Source organism: Antechinus flavipes, chromosome 1, assembly GCF_016432865.1.
Source record: "Antechinus flavipes isolate AdamAnt ecotype Samford, QLD, Australia chromosome 1, AdamAnt_v2, whole genome shotgun sequence".
NCBI lineage: Eukaryota > Metazoa > Chordata > Mammalia > Dasyuromorphia > Dasyuridae > Antechinus > Antechinus flavipes.
Window position 1 is genome coordinate 461723175 of NC_067398.1, and position 17454 is coordinate 461740628.

Below are 17454 nucleotides of genomic sequence, written 5' to 3' on the forward strand. Positions count from 1 at the left end.
TTAATTTCCTTTTTACAAATGAGGAAAATGAAATAAATAGAAGTTGTGACTTGCCTAGGATACAGTTACTAAGTGTCTGAGGTCAAATTCGAACTCAAATCTTCTATCCATTGTACTATTTAGCTATAAAGGGTTTTAAGTGCCAAACTGAGAAGTTTCTAGATATGGTACAGAGACTAAACTAAACTAAAGATTCTTACATAGGTTCAGATTTTGTTTTAGGAATATTAATTTGCCAACTATGTTGATGATGGATGAGAGATGGGACACATATCTTTTAAGAAGATTATGCTACTTGAATTAAGAGAATGAAACAGATTTGAAAATTGTTGATATAGAAATAAGATTTGGCGACTGAGTGAATATGAGGAGTGGATGTGAGTTAAGTTGGAGAATATAGCTCAGTATCTCTATCTTTCCAGATGGAGAGCTTGGAAAAAAATAGCAAAACTGGGAAGATGGTTTGATTGGAAACAGTATTTTAGACATGCTGAATTTTAGAATTGGCAGCTGCGATTCAGGACTGGATGTCAGGAGAAAGATTAGGGCTGGATATATACATCTAGGAGTCATCTATATAGAGATAATAATTGGACCCAAGGAAGAGAGAGAGAGAGTGTGTGTGTGTGTATGTGTATGTGTGTGTGTATGTGTGTGCACGTGTGTGCACGCGCGTGCAGAGACAGAGAGGAACACACATGTCAGGCATTTTTAGAAGTTCTTATGTTTTTCTCTAATATTAACTCGTCTTCACCTTATCTCTTAAAAGTCAAGTACAGGGTGGGGGGGAAATCATTTAGGGCTACTGATTTAAAATCCTATTTTTCTACAAGATAGCCTTCCCCCTAATTTTTAATGATAAATGTTTTTTCATAATCATTATTGACATTATTTAGTTGTATCTTGTTACTCATTTTATTATAACACTAGAAATATGGGAAGCAAGTCTCAAATGTTAGATGAATACAGTTAGAAAACATTGTTAAATTTTTTTTATTAAATTTTAAATATGAAGGGCTAAAATAAAATAAAGCAAAATGTTATTAAAACTCTCCCTAATAATTATCTTTGTATATTGAAGAGTACTTTAAACCTAAATATGTGGGCAAGAACAATGTACAATAGTTACTAAAATATATTTTTCTAATTTCAAATATTTTGTTATTTTATTTCCTGATATGTATATGTATAGGCATATGAATACAAAACATGATATTCCTTTTGAAGGTGAAATCACTATTAAAAATACAAATAATTAAGAGTTTAGATTTTTTTTATTATTATTCTAAGTACATTCTCTAATTATTTTTCTCTAACTGCTCCATGCAATCAAAGTTAGAAATATGATTTTAAAAGTATCAATATAAAGGTCAACATCGACAATGATTTATATATTCAGATGAAAACCAATTTATTACAAATAATTTTCAGAATGAAATAATTAGTTGATAATAATTGGAAAGAGAAGAATTAACTGAGTAAGTAGACATACTTTCTGAGTTGGCCAAAGCTATGAAAGATACACTTGCACAGGAAACATATGGAAAGGGCTTCTTCCAGAGCATATGGAGACAACACCATTCAAAAGGGGACATATGGAGAAGCATTCTTTCCAGACAGCTGTCTTTGAGAAGACTAGTTGTCTCCAAAGCACATTGTATCATGTTACAATTACCTTGAAGTCACAAAATGGTTCCCTTTATGTCAGAAAAAGGGGAAGGGGAGAGAAGGGAATAAGCATTTATATAGTGTCTACTATGTGTCAGGTACTTCCTTTCTTATCCTAAGTGCATTAATGTTGCCAGGACAGAAACTTTTCAGTTACAAGTTCTCTTTGGCTATTGATACAGTATTAGTTCATTCAGTTACTTTATTTTAACATTTTTCAAAGTATCCCTATTCCCACTGACTTGTTTATCCTCACTTCCATCCTCTCTTTTCCTTTGATATTTCCCCTTCCTCTCCTCCCCATCAGTCCTATTCACTAGTTTTTTAAATTCCATTTTTAGCTTTTTTCCAAAAAAGGATTTCTTTCACTTTCTTGACCATCCATTTTTTTTCTTTCTGTTTACTTTAGACTTCTCAAGATTTATGACTCCTATAATTTAGGGGACTCTCTCTTTGTATTTTTCATGCAATGAAAGCATCCAAGGATATTCCTTCTAGGATAATTTGGTCTTGATTTTGCAATTTAGGTTTTCCTTCCAGGCGCTTTTTGCCACTTCCTTATAGGATGTGCCCCATCTACTTCCCTTTTCCAGAGTGCCTCACTTTTTGAATAGTGCTAGCGATTGCTGGTGATAGAGGACATTGCCCTGTGGTTGGACCTTCCCCAAGTGAGATCATCCTTGATTACCATTGATCTATACTCTCTCTTGTTGATCTTTTTCTTCCCCTTACATTTTGCCTGAAAATTTCCTCCCTGTGGCAGTGTTATCTTATTCTTCCAGGTTCCATTTGTACCCAGAGGGTTCATTTTCCACCTCCCTCGAACAAATAGAAATTTTAAGCACAGAATCTCCTAGACTTAATCCTTCTCCTCTTGTAAACATCTCTCTTTACCCAGAAGAATGTTCATCAGTGGAACCTTCTTTCACTTCCAAAGGTGGCCTGTTTCCTCACTAATTCTTCAGTCTCCCTCCCTTTATCCCTCAGTCCTCTCTGCTGTAGGCTCTGATCTTTCTGAGACCTCAGAGGTCATCTTCCCCTCACTGGTAGATTTGTTCTTGGCATCTTACTCTCTCTCTTTGCTTTCTCCATGTGCCCTTCCCCACTCTCCCCCCCCCCAAAAAAAAAAACATACTTTACATACTCTTCTTCTGTAATGTAATTCTCCAACAGAAACAATCACTTTCAGTCAAGGTACTGTCAGGTTCTGTCTATAATGCCTGATGTCTGCCTCTTCACTGTTGTAACTTCTACCAATTTTCTGTCTTCATCCTATCTCCTTTTGTACATTTAAAAAGAAATCTCTTTCTGAACTCTCTCATGTGGCTATGTTGCTATCACTATTCTTGCCTGCTAAGTTTTTTAACTCCTGTGTTTCTGTTTGGGATGTTCAAAAGGAAAATAATCTCTTCAGTTCCGATTTTCTGTCTAATAATGTTTCAAACTCCTTTTTTTTTTTTTTTTTTAATTTTGTAACATCCATCTCATGTCCAATACTCTTAGGGTCAGATTTCACCCTGGACTATAGTCTGAGCTCCATTGCTTTTTGGAACTCATCATTCACTCTTCTTTTTTCTAGTGGGTAAAAATAGTTTTACTTTATTAGAATGTCTTTTCTTTTATATTTGAAAGTCTTTCTCCTAATGGCTGGCAGAATTTGTTTCTGAATTGATTTGTTAATTTAACCACCAGGTGTTGTGGAGTTTGCAGTCAGGTATTTTTCTTGAGGCAGTCTGTGAATTCTTCAGTTATAATTTCTTTTTCTATGTTTAGAAGTTCTGAGCATTTTCTTCTATTATTTCTTCAATTCTGGTATAAAGGTTTTGTTTTTATTTTTAAATCTTTCATGTTCTTCTGGGAAACCTAGAATCCCGAGATTTTACTGTTTTTCTACTTCTTCTAGGTTGTCCTTCATTTCTGTGTATTTGTATTCCCAATCTATTGATCTTTCTTTTGTTTCTTTGGTGAGACTTGCTTGAAAATCCTAATTTTTCTATTCTGTTCATTATTTTTGATGTGTAGGATATTAATTCTGTTCTTAAAATTCCCAATTTCTTTTAAACCACTCAGGAGCAATATGCTGTCATTCCATGCTTTTCTCTAATTCCACAGACTCCTCTGTCTTGTCAAGACATTCTTTCATTTTTGTAGTATTTATTCATGGATGCCCAAGCTAATTTACTAGGTCTGGAGACCATATTTCTTTCCATTATTACTGTTGAGTTTCCCATTTATGTTCAACATCTTTGAAGTTTTTTTCTTTCTTTCTTCAGAAAACTAAAGAAGTTTTTTTTTTTTTTCTCAAGAAAACTGAAATCTTGGGACTGCTAGTCTTTTGGGTTACTTATTTTCCTTATTATTCATCTCCTGAGACCACTTTGAATATGTTTTTTTGGGAAGACTGGATCTCAAAGTATCCTAGTTTTCTCCCATATTGGACAAATCAGTGTCTCCCAACCTGACTTTTGAGTGGTTGAAACTGGACCCACCTGGATTCTGTATTCTTCTACAGTCCCTCAAATGCAGGGTGTCTTGTTCTGGTGATGACCCAGCCCTAGCAATTCAGAGCTTTACAGCCTTAGTGATTTCAGACTGCAGTTCCTTAGAAGACTTTTGTTCCTGAAAGGTTGTGGCCAATCTGGCTGTCAAGACCCCAGCAAAGATCCTCCCCCTCAGGCCAAGTATCTGCACAGCAACAGAAAGTGGAGACCAGGATATAGAGTAGGTTTTTATGTAAGACTTATGTCCTGTCCTTGGGTCTGCTAATCCATCTTTGCTGTTGGAAATATGGCAATTGGGGGAAGAGGACTGAGTAACCTGAGGATAAATGTCTGTCTAATTTCTAAGACTTTTTTTAACCTTTTGGATTCTGGGTGTTTTAGATTATCGAGGCAGCTGAATTTGCTTTATATTTGATGTATTTGGGTGAGGTTTGGGAGAGGTTTGAGAGGTTGTGGGGAATAGAGAAAATGTCTAATCTGATATCTTGTTCACCTTTAATTTTTTTAATAGCAATTAATCATAGTTTGAAAATATATCTAAGATTTTTATTTTTCTAATTTTTTAGGCATATAAATGGTATGAACTTGGACACAAGAGAGGTCATTTTGCATCTGTTTGGCAGCGTTCACTTTACAATGTAAATGGACTTAAAGCTCAGCCTTGGTGGACTGCAAAAGAAACTGGTTATACTGAGTTGGTGAAGGTGAGTACCAGTGAGCACTTAACCCAGATTATCTGTGATCTCAAGAAAGGAATGCCACTAGCTATGTAATGTGAGGCTGGAAGCAGCAATGCAATTAGGACAAATAGCAAAAGATAGAGAATCCATCTGTTTAAAGATACCTTGTCACTTTTTCCTTCTTAAAAAAATACATATGCACATATGGACATAGAGCATTCCTGAAACATCCATATTTGCCATTAATTGGGGAGAGCATGTATTAGACAGGCCATGCCCTTGACATTATGTATGGAGCAGAAAGGCAAGCACTTTCATTGGAGCATCTTTAGTGAGACCTATTTTCCTGAATTAAGTGCCTACTTGCCATACTGTGTGCCAGGTGTTACAGACCACAAATGAAACAATCTCTACTTTGAAGGAATTTGCATGCTAATGGAGGAAACAAGTACATCTATGGGTATATTCAAAATAAATGTAAAGAGAAGATAAATACTATATAGTTAAATTCCAGGTAATTTGAGAAGGAGGACATTAACAGTTGGCAGAGATTGAAAAAAGTTTCAAGTAGTAAGTCGTGCTTTAGCAGAGTCTTGAAAGAAGAAAGGGATTCCTTGAAGGACAAGTGTGGTCTGTGCTTATTGGCTGAGTACCTATTAGTGCTTTGGTCCTTGAAGGTTGATTGCTTTGTTCTCAGTTGTTGTTTTTTTCTTTTGTCACTTTTATCTGCAGCTTGCTAAGTTTCACAGAGTTTGCATATAGAATAATAACACATATATACATGTATAGAGCATCTTTACTGTCTGTATGCAAACCAAAAATTCCTCCTCGATGCATTATTATACAAATAAGATTTTAATTTGCTGTTACTAATAATCATTAAATAAAATATTTCTTCCTAGATATTTGCTATTTTCTATCAGATTAAAATTAAAGTCCACAGCTTCTATATCATTCAAACTACTTTATTTCCTTGGGGCAGCTAGGTGTGCAGTGGCTCCAAAATCAGTAAGACCTTACTTCAGATATTTACCAGTTATGTGACTTTAGGCAAGTCACTTAAGCCTAATTTCCTCCAAAAGAAAAAGACTATTTTTTCCTTTCATAGGTCCCCATCTTCAACTTCATTTCTAGTTACTTTTTCATAGGACTTTGAGGGAGTAAATATATTCCTGAATGATTAAAACTAACGAACACATCTTTATAGACAACATATCCAGATATTTTTATCCAAATATCAGGCTAGGCAAACTATGACACATTGTGGTAGTTTTTATGCTTTAATATTAAGCAGGGAAAGTGGTAGCTAGATGGTTTAGTGGATAAAGTACCAGGCCCAATGTAAGGAATTCTCAAATTCCTGAGTTCACATCTGATCTCAGACACTTACTAGGTATGTGACCCTCGGCAAGTCAGTTAACCCTGTTTGCCTCAGTTTCTTTATCTGTAAAATGATCTGGAGAAGACAATGATAAATCCCTCCAGTATCTTTGCTAGGAAGCCCTAAAAGGGGTCATAAAGAGTTGGACATGAATGAAAAATGACAAAACAGCAAGGGGAAGTTAACTAGAAAAATAGCCAAAATAATTTCTCATTCTTAAAAAGAATTGACACATTATTCTTTTTTCTATTCTCTCAGTATTTGAGATTCTTTTATGAATAGTTTAAAATTTAAAAAATAGCAAATCACTAATATTAATCACTTAAAACATTTCCTGTTAAGCTTACTTGATTTTGGGAGCTTTTCTGATTAATGCAAAGAAATCCTCCTCAGCCTTGCCAATCAAGTGTCCATTTCCAAATCCCATTTCCCCAGGGCTTCCCAAAATGATACTCAAACTCAGCTTATGTGAGCCCCTGCTTGGTTCAGATCCTGTATTACAAAGGGAAAAACAAGAAAAGAGCATAAATTAATAAAAGTCACCATACCAATGCCAAATTCCCTAACGTTCAATTTATTTTTGAAATTCGGTGCTATATAATTTCTTAAATTGACTTATGACTTTTAAAACTATACACATACATATGTATGTATACATGCATGCAAACATATATTTTATGCATGTAGATATTACATATAGTTATACATATAACTACTTAAGTATGCATACACACATATATGCCACACGGGCTTTTAAAATCTACCATTGACCCAGAACCACCATAACAAGAAGACAGTTTGCTGTCACAAGCAGCCCTGGTGTTCATTAGCCATTTATTTGACAGCCAATGTTGCATTAGGATGCCCAACCAAGGCAAACCATTTATAACAATTATCTGGATGTTGGCACTTGAGTGACTGCTAATCAGTCTCAGGGATATGTTTTCTGAAGAGACAAAAAGAGAACAATGTTCTTGAGGACATGGGAATAAGTTAAAATGTGCAGTTCAGGATAAAGAACATTAAGTCTGGTCTCAGAGAATCCTCTAAGTTCAAGTCCTGTCTCTAATGTTTACTACCTGTATGATCTTGGACAAGCCATCTAACCTTCTTGGGATCCAGTTCCCTCATCTGTTCAATTACAGTTTGTACTAAAGGCCCCTTTAGAATCTAGACAAGCTATGAACCCAACTTTAATGACTTTTCCCCCTTATTACATAATCATAATTTCTGCTAATTTTTGGTAGCTCTTTGCATTGGGTTAACCAAAAAGTGTAACTGGACACAATAATTAGGAGGAGAATTCCAAAAGAGTTTTCTTTCCTAGCTTCATTCTCATTAAAACTATATGGGATGCATCCAAGTCCCCAAGTGCCTTGGGGATATTTAGCATAGAAATTGAAACTAAAATGGATTAAGTTTTTGCAGTGAAAGAATCTCTCTTCCAGCCAGAGAAAAGCCCCCACTCCCTAAGAGTTCTGTTTTTCCCTATTTAAAAGATTGCTCATTCATCCACACAGTACTGCTGCTAATTTTGATGTAAAATGCATACTTCAGCAATCATTAGAGTAACACCAAAACTATTGCATTAGCCAGTAAAAACAGAAAGCTGGCTAAAAATTCTCCTTTTGTATTTGCTTATCCTGACTCTTTATAATCATCATGTAAAAAATGATGGTGAGAAAAAAGCTCTTGAAGCTTTATTTGGATGTCTCAAGGCATGTGCTCTGATGCAAGCAAACAGCATCACAGATAATTTTGTTCTTTTTTCATATTGAAATTTTATTGCTTTTGGAATGGATCCCAGGATTACTTTGCCAACTGTTACACAGTGAGTAGAAATGATTGATTAAAATAGCACTTGCACTGTCATTTTTCTTCCAGAACATGTCTTCTATTAATTGAGAAATTAATTGCATAGGAGTACTTTCACCTGAAAAAAAGAAGCCACTGCTAACCTATCACATTCAGCAGTGCATTAGTAGTTTTGAACTTAGTTCCTAAGCAGCCAATTATCTAAGTTAAATTTTTTTGTTCTTAAAATAAAATGGATTACAAAAACAAAAACTGTTAAATTTTATGGTAGAATTTAATTATAATATAAGATTAGCAGCTTAATGTAAAATAAATGTCCACAGAATCAAGAATAGAATAAGTAGAGTTCCTTATGATTCATATAATTTCTAAATACAGCTTTTCTAAGTCACATTTTGAACTCTGATACATTAGAGAAAGGATTCTTAATTTTTTTTTATAACTTTTTATTGATAGAACCCATGCCAGGGTAATTTTTTACAGCATTATCCCTTGCATTCACTTCTGTTCCGATTTTCCCCCTCCCTCTTTTCACCCCCTCCCCCAGATGGCAAGCAATCCTTTACATGTTGAATAGGTTACAGTATATCCTAGATACAATATATGTGTGCAAAACCGAACAGTTTTCTTGTTGCACAGGGAGAATTGAATTCAGAAGGTATAAATAAACCGGGAAGAAAAACAAAAATGCAAGCAGTTTATATTCATTTCCCAGTGTTCTTTCTTTGGGTGTAGCTGCTTCTGTCCATCTTTGATCAATTAAAGCTCTCTTTATCGAAGAGATCCACTTCCATCAGAATACATCCTCAAACAGTATCATTGTTGAGGTATATAATGATCTCCTGGTTCTGCTCATTTCACTTAGCATCAGTTCATATAAGTCTCGCCAGTCCTCTCTGTATTCATCCTGCTGGTCATTCCTTACAGAACAATAATATTCCATAACATTCATATACCACAATTTACTCAACCATTCTCCAGTTGATGGGCATCCTTTCATTTTCCAGCTTCTAGCCACTACAAACAGGGCTGTCACAAACATTTTGGCACATACAGGTCCCTTTCCTTTCTTTAGTATCTCGAGAAAGGATCCTTAATAAGGGGGAAAACAAAAGAATGTTTACCAGTAGGTGAATAAAATTATTAAGTGTTCTCATGATAACTAGTTTATTATGCTTATTTTTGATATATAAAATTTGTAAGAATACAATGAATGCTTATGTGGAATCACAGTGCTACATGGAGTACATGGATATCAAGTTCTCTATCTCTGAACATAATTGCAAAATTCTAAAACATCTTATAGAAAAAAATATGCTTTTTCTAGTTTAATAGGCTCTGTAAATGGCAACTAGTAACTTTATCTTTGAGAACAACCTCCCACCAGTACTATAATTCCCTCTTCTTATTCTTGCCAATGTGCCCATTAGAAATTTTTATGTATTGTCAACAAGCTTCCTTTTATTTTAGATCTTTTCTATTATTTAGAATTAATTGAAATCTGAATTTTTCCTAAGATGTTGATACCACTTCTTTTGCCACTGTCTGTAGTGTAGTTACTTTGCAGTTCATTGGACCAAGAGGAGAAACTGAAACATTCTTTATTCTCTGCTGATACTTCAAGACTTTTTATTAAAGTCATCAATACTCTCTCATTTCCCTAGACTCAAAATTGGAAAGTTGTCCTTTATTTTTCTTTCTCTTATCTCCAATCCTCAGCAAAATATGGTATCATTGATGGTTTTGCTACATGCAATTCTTTCTCACACATAAATCAAGATTGAAATTCTATTTTGATAACAGCTATAATAGAAAACCCCATTTCACACAAATAGAATGTTATAAATAATAGTACAATATATATCATTTTGTTTAATAAGGTAGAGAACTCTTTATTTAACCACAGGAAGAACATAAAAAGACTTTCCAAGTTCAAATGTGTATTTCAATAATACGTAATAAGAAGAGTCTATTAAAAGGAGTAAAAATAAATGAATCATTTGTCCCTGTTAAATGAGTTTCTTATCTATTCATATTTAGAATTATCTACATCTTTAAAACAAAATGAGAATTGTTTCTGTAGGATTAATAAGCAGGCATTTGTTTTCTTTTATTTCATTTGCAGAACAGGCATTTTTCAAAATCATGAAACATAAAAATATTGATTTAAAAAAATCTACTGTCCATGTATCTTTTTCATAAATTCATTCATTTACTATTTTGCTGAATCAGAGTTTGAACTTAAGGACCTTGCCTTGATTTATTTAGAGAACTCAGCTTTTCAAAAATATTCACCAAATCTGCATATTTCTGAAAGAAATTTTTGTTGAGTGAATTTGCTTCATCTTTATTTTTATTAAAATGTCCATTTTTTCTGTTAAAGCTCAATTATCCTCTTAGGTATTTTAACACAAAATACTATCATGTTTCAAAATATAAATTGTGCCCCAAACATAATCTTATTGAAAAATCCCTAGAACTTGAAAAATTGTACATAACTCTTTGATCATACTTTTTGGTACAAATTGATTGTGAAGCATTCGTTGTGTCCAAATTATACAGCAAATCACATTTTGAAATAGTGTTTGTAGGCCTGTGTTTTACAAAGTGTTCTATTCCTAGCCAGAAGTCCCATAATCTTTGTTGTTTAAGTGTGCAAGGGCCAAGGTTATAGAAAACAGTGGGAAGGATGGAAATAAAATACAACAGATGAATGTACAATTCTAAATGAGAATGATGAGACCCACTGATTTCTCATTTTAAATTTTCTATAGTACAAGTTTTAGATGAAATGAATAGCAAGTGAGCATGTAGGTAAGACCAATTTCTTTTCTTTATAAAAGACAATTAGTCCATAAGATTCACTTGTTAATTTGTAGAAGCAAACTACCTACCACTATATATTTCTGCCTTTGAAAGCAGTATCTCAAATTCATAGTCACATTTGTTAATATCTTCATTAAATTTTTATCCCTACTCAAAAATTTTTATCCTCAAAAAGTTTACATGCTCCTAGCAGGATATAACATCTACTGAGATAAGTATATAAATAGCTGGGAAGGAAAAATACCAAGAACTAACAACTAATATGCACAAAACTAAGCAAACTCTTTACAAGTAGGGGTTGTATCATTTTTTATTTTTGTATCCCCAATACCTTATATGGCACATACTTAATCAAATTTGTTGACATGTAGTAGGTGCTTAATAAAATTTGTGGTTTTATTGTTGATTAAGCCAACAAGATTGGGAAAAACTTCCCATGGGAGAGGACAAATGAGCTAAGCTTTGAAATGGGGCAGCTCGGTGGCGCAGTGGGTAGAGCATTATTCCTGAAGTCAGGAGGACCTGAGTTCAAATCTGGCCTCGGACACTTAACACTGCTTAGCTGTATGACCCTGGGCAGGTCGCTTTGCCCCAGTTACCTCAGCAAAAAAAGAAAGAAAGAAAAGCTAGGAATTCTAAGAGACAGAAGTAGTGTATTTTATAAATTATAGGAGCAGTGAATTTTATACATTATGAATAGTCTATAAAAGTTTAGAGGAAGGAGATGAAGTGCCAAGATCAGAGAATAGCAAATTGACCTGTTCAATTGGAATGTAGAATGTGTATGGGAAAGCAGTAATTTAGAAAAGATAAATATGAGTCAGATTCTTATTTTAAAGGTACTAGGAAGTCATTTCCACAATCATAGGTTGATCATCCTTCCTTTCACAGCCACCAACTAGAAAAAGATATGTTTGTTACCTCCATTTTCTTAGCTTTTAATTCTTAACCCTTTATGTCTGTCTTCTAACCTCTTCACTAAACTGAAACTGCTCTCTCAGTGAGAAAAATAATAATTGCCAAATTGTATGACTTTGCCTAAGCCTTTCTTTCTTAACCTCACTGCAGCATTTAATGCTGTCTGCTGCCATAATTTTTCTATTTTCCTTATCACCGTCATCTGTTATTCTTCTACATTTTTGACTTCTTTTTAGTTGTTTCTTTTTGCTAGATCAAATCAACATCCATTTGTGGATATATATATATATATGTGTGTGTGTGTGTGTGTGTGTGTGTGTGTGTGTGTGTGTGTGTGTGTGTGTGTATATATATAGAGAGAGATACATGTGTGTATGTATTATATGTTATATATACACACATGTGTGTGTGTTATATGTTATATATATGTATACCTATATGTGTGTGTATTGAAGGGTAATAACAAAACTTTTATTTGTATTTCGTTCAGTTCTTTTTAGCTTTCTATTCATTTTTAAATGTTTGGTTAGTGTTCTTTTTTTTTTTTTTTTCAATTTATTATTTCCCACTAATCTGTCCCTTCCATTCTCTCTCTCTTAGAGTTGAAGACTTAGCTTATAACAGATATATATAGTTGAGAAAAAAAACAAGTGAAAGGCTATCTCTAAGAATACAAGTCTCATTCTTTATCTTGAATCTAGTACCTTTTGTCAGAAGGTGGGAGCCATGTTTCATTCTCAATCTATACTATCTTTTGGTGATCTCATCAGATCCTATGAGTTAAACTATTATTTCTATGCAGGTGGCTTCTAGTTCTGCTTATCCATCTCCCTTCTCCTTAACTCCAGTTCAGTATCACCAATTACTTATTAGATACCTGAGGTAGAGCACATGGCACAATGAAATGAATATTTATTCTGGAGTGAGAGGATATGAGTTTAAGTTTCATCTTTGCAATCACTGCCTATGTAGCTTTATACAATCATACAATTTTCCCAACCCTTATTTCCTCACCTCTAAAATGAATGGGCTATATTAGATAACTTCTGAGAATCCTTCTAACTTGAAATATATAAACCATGATATTCAACTATATTCTGTTAGGTAGTTTGAATTCACATGTGAAAAATAGCTCATTACCATTATCCCCAAAGTTCCCTCCTCTTTATAACTTCCATGATTTTGTTGATGACATTACTATACTTTGAATCACCCAGATTCACAACTTCATAGGTAATCCTTGACTCTTCATGTAACCTTACCTTTCAATTTGTGTTAGATTCAAAATAGTGTGCATTCTATTTGTACAGTGTACCTTTTATACATCCCTTTCCTTGGAATTACTCCCATAGCCACTCACCTATAATAGCCTCATTTTCTTGCCTGATATGTTTCTTCATTACCACCAATCTATCACTCTGAATGTATAAATAAGCTTTTCTATTGAGATGGAACTATTGTGATTTCCCCTTCACCTCTAGAACTTACCGGTAGAGATTATAGAGGGAGTAACCTTACTGATGCTGACATGATGTAGTGTATATATAGTTACACAAATACAAATTCTCATATACATATAGATATACATCTCATACATATATATTTGGTTCAAGGTCAAAATAGAAATTGATTCATTGCTATCAAAATCCATAGCTGATGCTTTCTATGTAATTTTACAATTTTAATATATATCAAGTTTTATGGCAACTTTTTAGTATATTCTGATGAATAATGAAATTAGGAGCAATTCATATTTTAAGTTTTTAATACCAAGGTTCTTAGCCTGAGTAGTCTTGGTAGGATAGGAGAAAGATAATCAAGTCCCTTAGCTAATAATCTTGATACCAATAATATCGAATGCTCATACTATTTTTAAAGGTCAATTAATACCCATCAAGAAAAAAACAAAACAGATTTAGTAAAAATTCTGAAAAGGATAGAGATAAAAAATCTGGTTTTATATACCAGAGAAACTGATTATGAGAAAAATGATATGATTCTATGATGATGATGTAAAATGATATGAAAAATAGAAATGATTCTATGCCTGTATGGGTATCAGAGGAAATGAAAACTAATGAAACCAGATAACTGCAAATTTCATTCAGCATTTCATTGTTGTTATTTTTTTAAAGTTTAGTATCATTATTAAAGTGCTCAATTGGACACATTTTTCAGTAACAATAACTATGGCTTTTCTTTTAGACCTTAGAAAAAAACTGGAAATTAATTCGTGATGAAGGCCTTGCTGTGCTAGATAAAACTGAAGGTCTCTTCCTGCCTGAAGATGAGAATCTGAGAGAAAAGGGTGACTGGAGCCAGTTCACTCTATGGCAGCAAGGTAAGCATGCTGATATTTGGTTTTGTTGGTTTTTGTTTTTTGTTTTTTTTGGCCTCTCTACCTCCATCAATATAACATAAAATAGCATAAAACTTTGCTAAACATTTCCTCAAGGAGATGGGCAGTTTGTAAAGTTGTGATTTCTAGAATCCATTTGTTATTCTATTTGCACTCTATTTAGCATTGTGTTTATATTTATGTGTACTTGTATATATATTTTAATATATAAATATTCATTTGCCTGATATTAGTGCTGCTATAGCTCAGAACTCCCAAACATAAGCAATCACCAGCCTCAGCTTCTCTGGATTGTAGGTGTGCTCCAATAGGCCTAGTTTTTCTGTCTTTTTACTACAAATTTTAAAATTCTTCTATACTAAATACATAAAAACTACTATTCCTCTGCCTAGACCCAAGAGGGATATATTGCAGATTTCCATTCCAAAGCCTTCTGCTGTTTGTGACCCTGTGCTTTAGATCATTTTATACTCAGTGGAAAGACTCCAAGCTCAGGTGCATTTCCGGCATTTAGTCAATAACAATAATAATAAATAGCATATATGCTATTTATTGTTTACATATATATACATATATACATGTATATATTCATATATATCCCTATGTATGTGTTACTTTAAGGCTTACAAAATATATTTTTAAACATTAAGTCATTTATCTTCACAACAATCCTAGTAAGCAGGCAGTATTATAATCCTCATTTTACTAAGGAGGAAACTAAGGCAGATTTAATTTAAGTGACTTGCTCAAAAGCATATAACTGGTAAGTTTCTGAGGCTGTATTTGAACTCTTTCAGACTCCAGATCTAGTCTTCTTTTCATTGTTCCCCCAGCAGTAATTCTTTTCTATATTTAAGATTCAAGTTTTCCAGCTTTCAGACCTGATGTAATAACTGTCTGGCATCCTGAAAAATGCTCTGGGACCTAGAAATAAAATCTAACTAGATTGAAGATCTGTTACTCAATATGTGTCCTTAAGTGATTTACTTAACCCTTAGAAGCCCACATATTTCCCTGTCTGCATAATATAGATTAAAATTCATGCCTTGACTACTGCAGAGGGATGATAGGAATAAAAATAATACTGACTGCATAACAGACACTGCTGGGAAATGATTCAGCTTCTACACCCTCAAATGAAATAATGTTTGTAAAAGGCTTTGAAAGCTTGAAAGCACTAACCATCAGTAATTACCTCTGTTGTTTTGCACAACGTGGAAACACCTTTCCTAGTATTTTGCATGGGAACATACAATTCTGGCTGCTCTGACCCTGCTTCAGTTTGACCTGAAATGACTAAGAGCTTTAGAAATGCACACCATCTATGAGAAGTGAATTGATAAAGGACCTACCTATTGAAATATATGACTGATATAATGGAAAGAATGCTAGATTTGGAATCAAAAGCCCCAGGTTTGAAATTTGGCAATGACTTGCTGATTAAAAATCATTTTATCCATCTTTATCTCAGTTTTCTTATCTGTAAAATGGCTTTGGCCATCTCTAATTTTTTCTCTGGCTCTATATGTATGAGTATTTTGATCTTGAGGCAGCATGGTAAGATTACTGGACTTGGACTAGGTAATCTCTCAGAGTAGGATCCCTTTTCTTGCTGGAGAGATGATTTAGAAGGACCGGTAAGATTTATTTTAAATTATCAGATGATGATAATAGTCATTTATAGTTATATACTATATTAAGATTTCAAAGATTTTGCTATACATTATCTCCTTTGATCACAGTCATGTGAGGTAGATGCTATTAATAAATCCATTTCATAGATGTTTAAAGTGTGGCTCAAAAAAATGATACTATTTGCTTAAAGTCACACAGCTTAGTAAGTATCTTAGGAAGCATTTAAAGCCAAATTTCCTGAATTCAGGAGTCTAGCTATTATACTCAGTTATCTCTGAAAAACTCTTATTTTACTTGGTCCCAAGGACCAGGACTAGGAGAAGAGAATAGAAATTGCAGAGGGGGAGATATTAGCTTAATATAGGGAAATATTTCCTTTCCATGAATAAGAATGAAATATTTTACCTTGAGAAGTCACAAATTCCCAAAATCTGCTCTTCCAGTAGAAAATAGATGTTGTAGAGAGTGTTTCTGTTCCATTTGGACTAAATGACTTCCATGTTTTCCTTTGAACTCAGATTATGAGATTCGGAATCAGCTGTAAAATCATAGATCCAAGCCACAAGACTAACCTGCAAGAAATAGCAAGAACCATAAAAAATATACCATAAACTTTACTATGCTGTTTTTACCACTCTTTGACTCAGAATCCTTTAATTTCCATGGCTTGAAAACTATAATACATAATGGCATTCAAATTCTTTCATGATTTGTCCTCTTTCTAGTCTTATTCACTCACTCTTTCTATATGAAACACATACCATTTTATTTTGTATCAAGGCAAGTAGACATAGTACTTTTTGGACATTTTGGTACATCTGTGATTTTGTGATGTTAAAACTCCCTTCAGCAGGGCAAATTACAATCTTACATGTCTTTTCAGCCTCTTGTCCATGTCAAACCATAAATCATACCCCAGGGGTTCGCTAACCCTGCTGTTTTATACCTCATTTGACATTTATAATCAGAACATCACCAAACAACATTATTTTTGTTGTTACATCTTTCAAGGAATTTCATATTCTCTTAAATTCTGCATCAACTTTCTTGGAATAGACTTTTTGTGGTTCCATTTTAAGATTTGGTATAATTCGTACCTCCAACTTTGAATTAACAGAGAACATGATGAATTATTTCAAAATACTCCATTTAGGAACAAGCTGGCCACCAGAAAATAGACAAACCCTAAGGATAAAGGGGACAATATAGTAAGAATAAAGACAAATCAAATTAAGAACAAAATTATTGTTTACTTTTTGACACTAACTTAAAATGAGTTGGTTCTGTTGGGAGTTTTTATGCTAATAATAATAATAACAATTCACATTTGCATAAGGCTTTTAGGTTTACAAAGTATATTCTTTACAACTGCATTGGAAACAGTGCAGGAAGTAGTATGAAATTTTATTGTTGGGGAGCATCTAGATGGTACAGTGGAGAGAGCACTAGCTCTGGACTCAGGAGGACTTAAATTCAAATCCAGTCTCAGACACTTAACTAGCTGTGTGACTTTTGGCCATGTCACTTAACCCTAGTTGTCTCACAAAACAATAACAGTAGCGAAAGAAATTTTACAGTTGGGGAAAGTGGGAACACAGTAACATTCTAGGAGTTACACAGAGTTAGAACTTGACTTGGTAAGTTATCTGATTCTGGTTACAGAACTCCTTC

The 17454-nt window shown here is 33.7% G+C and overlaps 1 protein-coding gene across 5 annotated transcripts in view; it reads left to right on the forward strand.

Moving 5' to 3' along the window:
* ASPH (aspartate beta-hydroxylase) overlaps nucleotides 1-17454 on the forward strand; it is a 247329-nt gene that overhangs the window by 192367 nt on the left and 37508 nt on the right. For all 5 annotated transcript variants that reach the window (XM_051970134.1, XM_051970136.1, XM_051970133.1 and 2 more), the window contains 2 exons: nucleotides 4736-4873; nucleotides 13995-14130. In XM_051970134.1, coding sequence (XP_051826094.1) covers nucleotides 4736-4873; nucleotides 13995-14130 — 274 coding nt within the window. The remainder of the gene's footprint in view (nucleotides 1-4735; nucleotides 4874-13994; nucleotides 14131-17454) is intronic.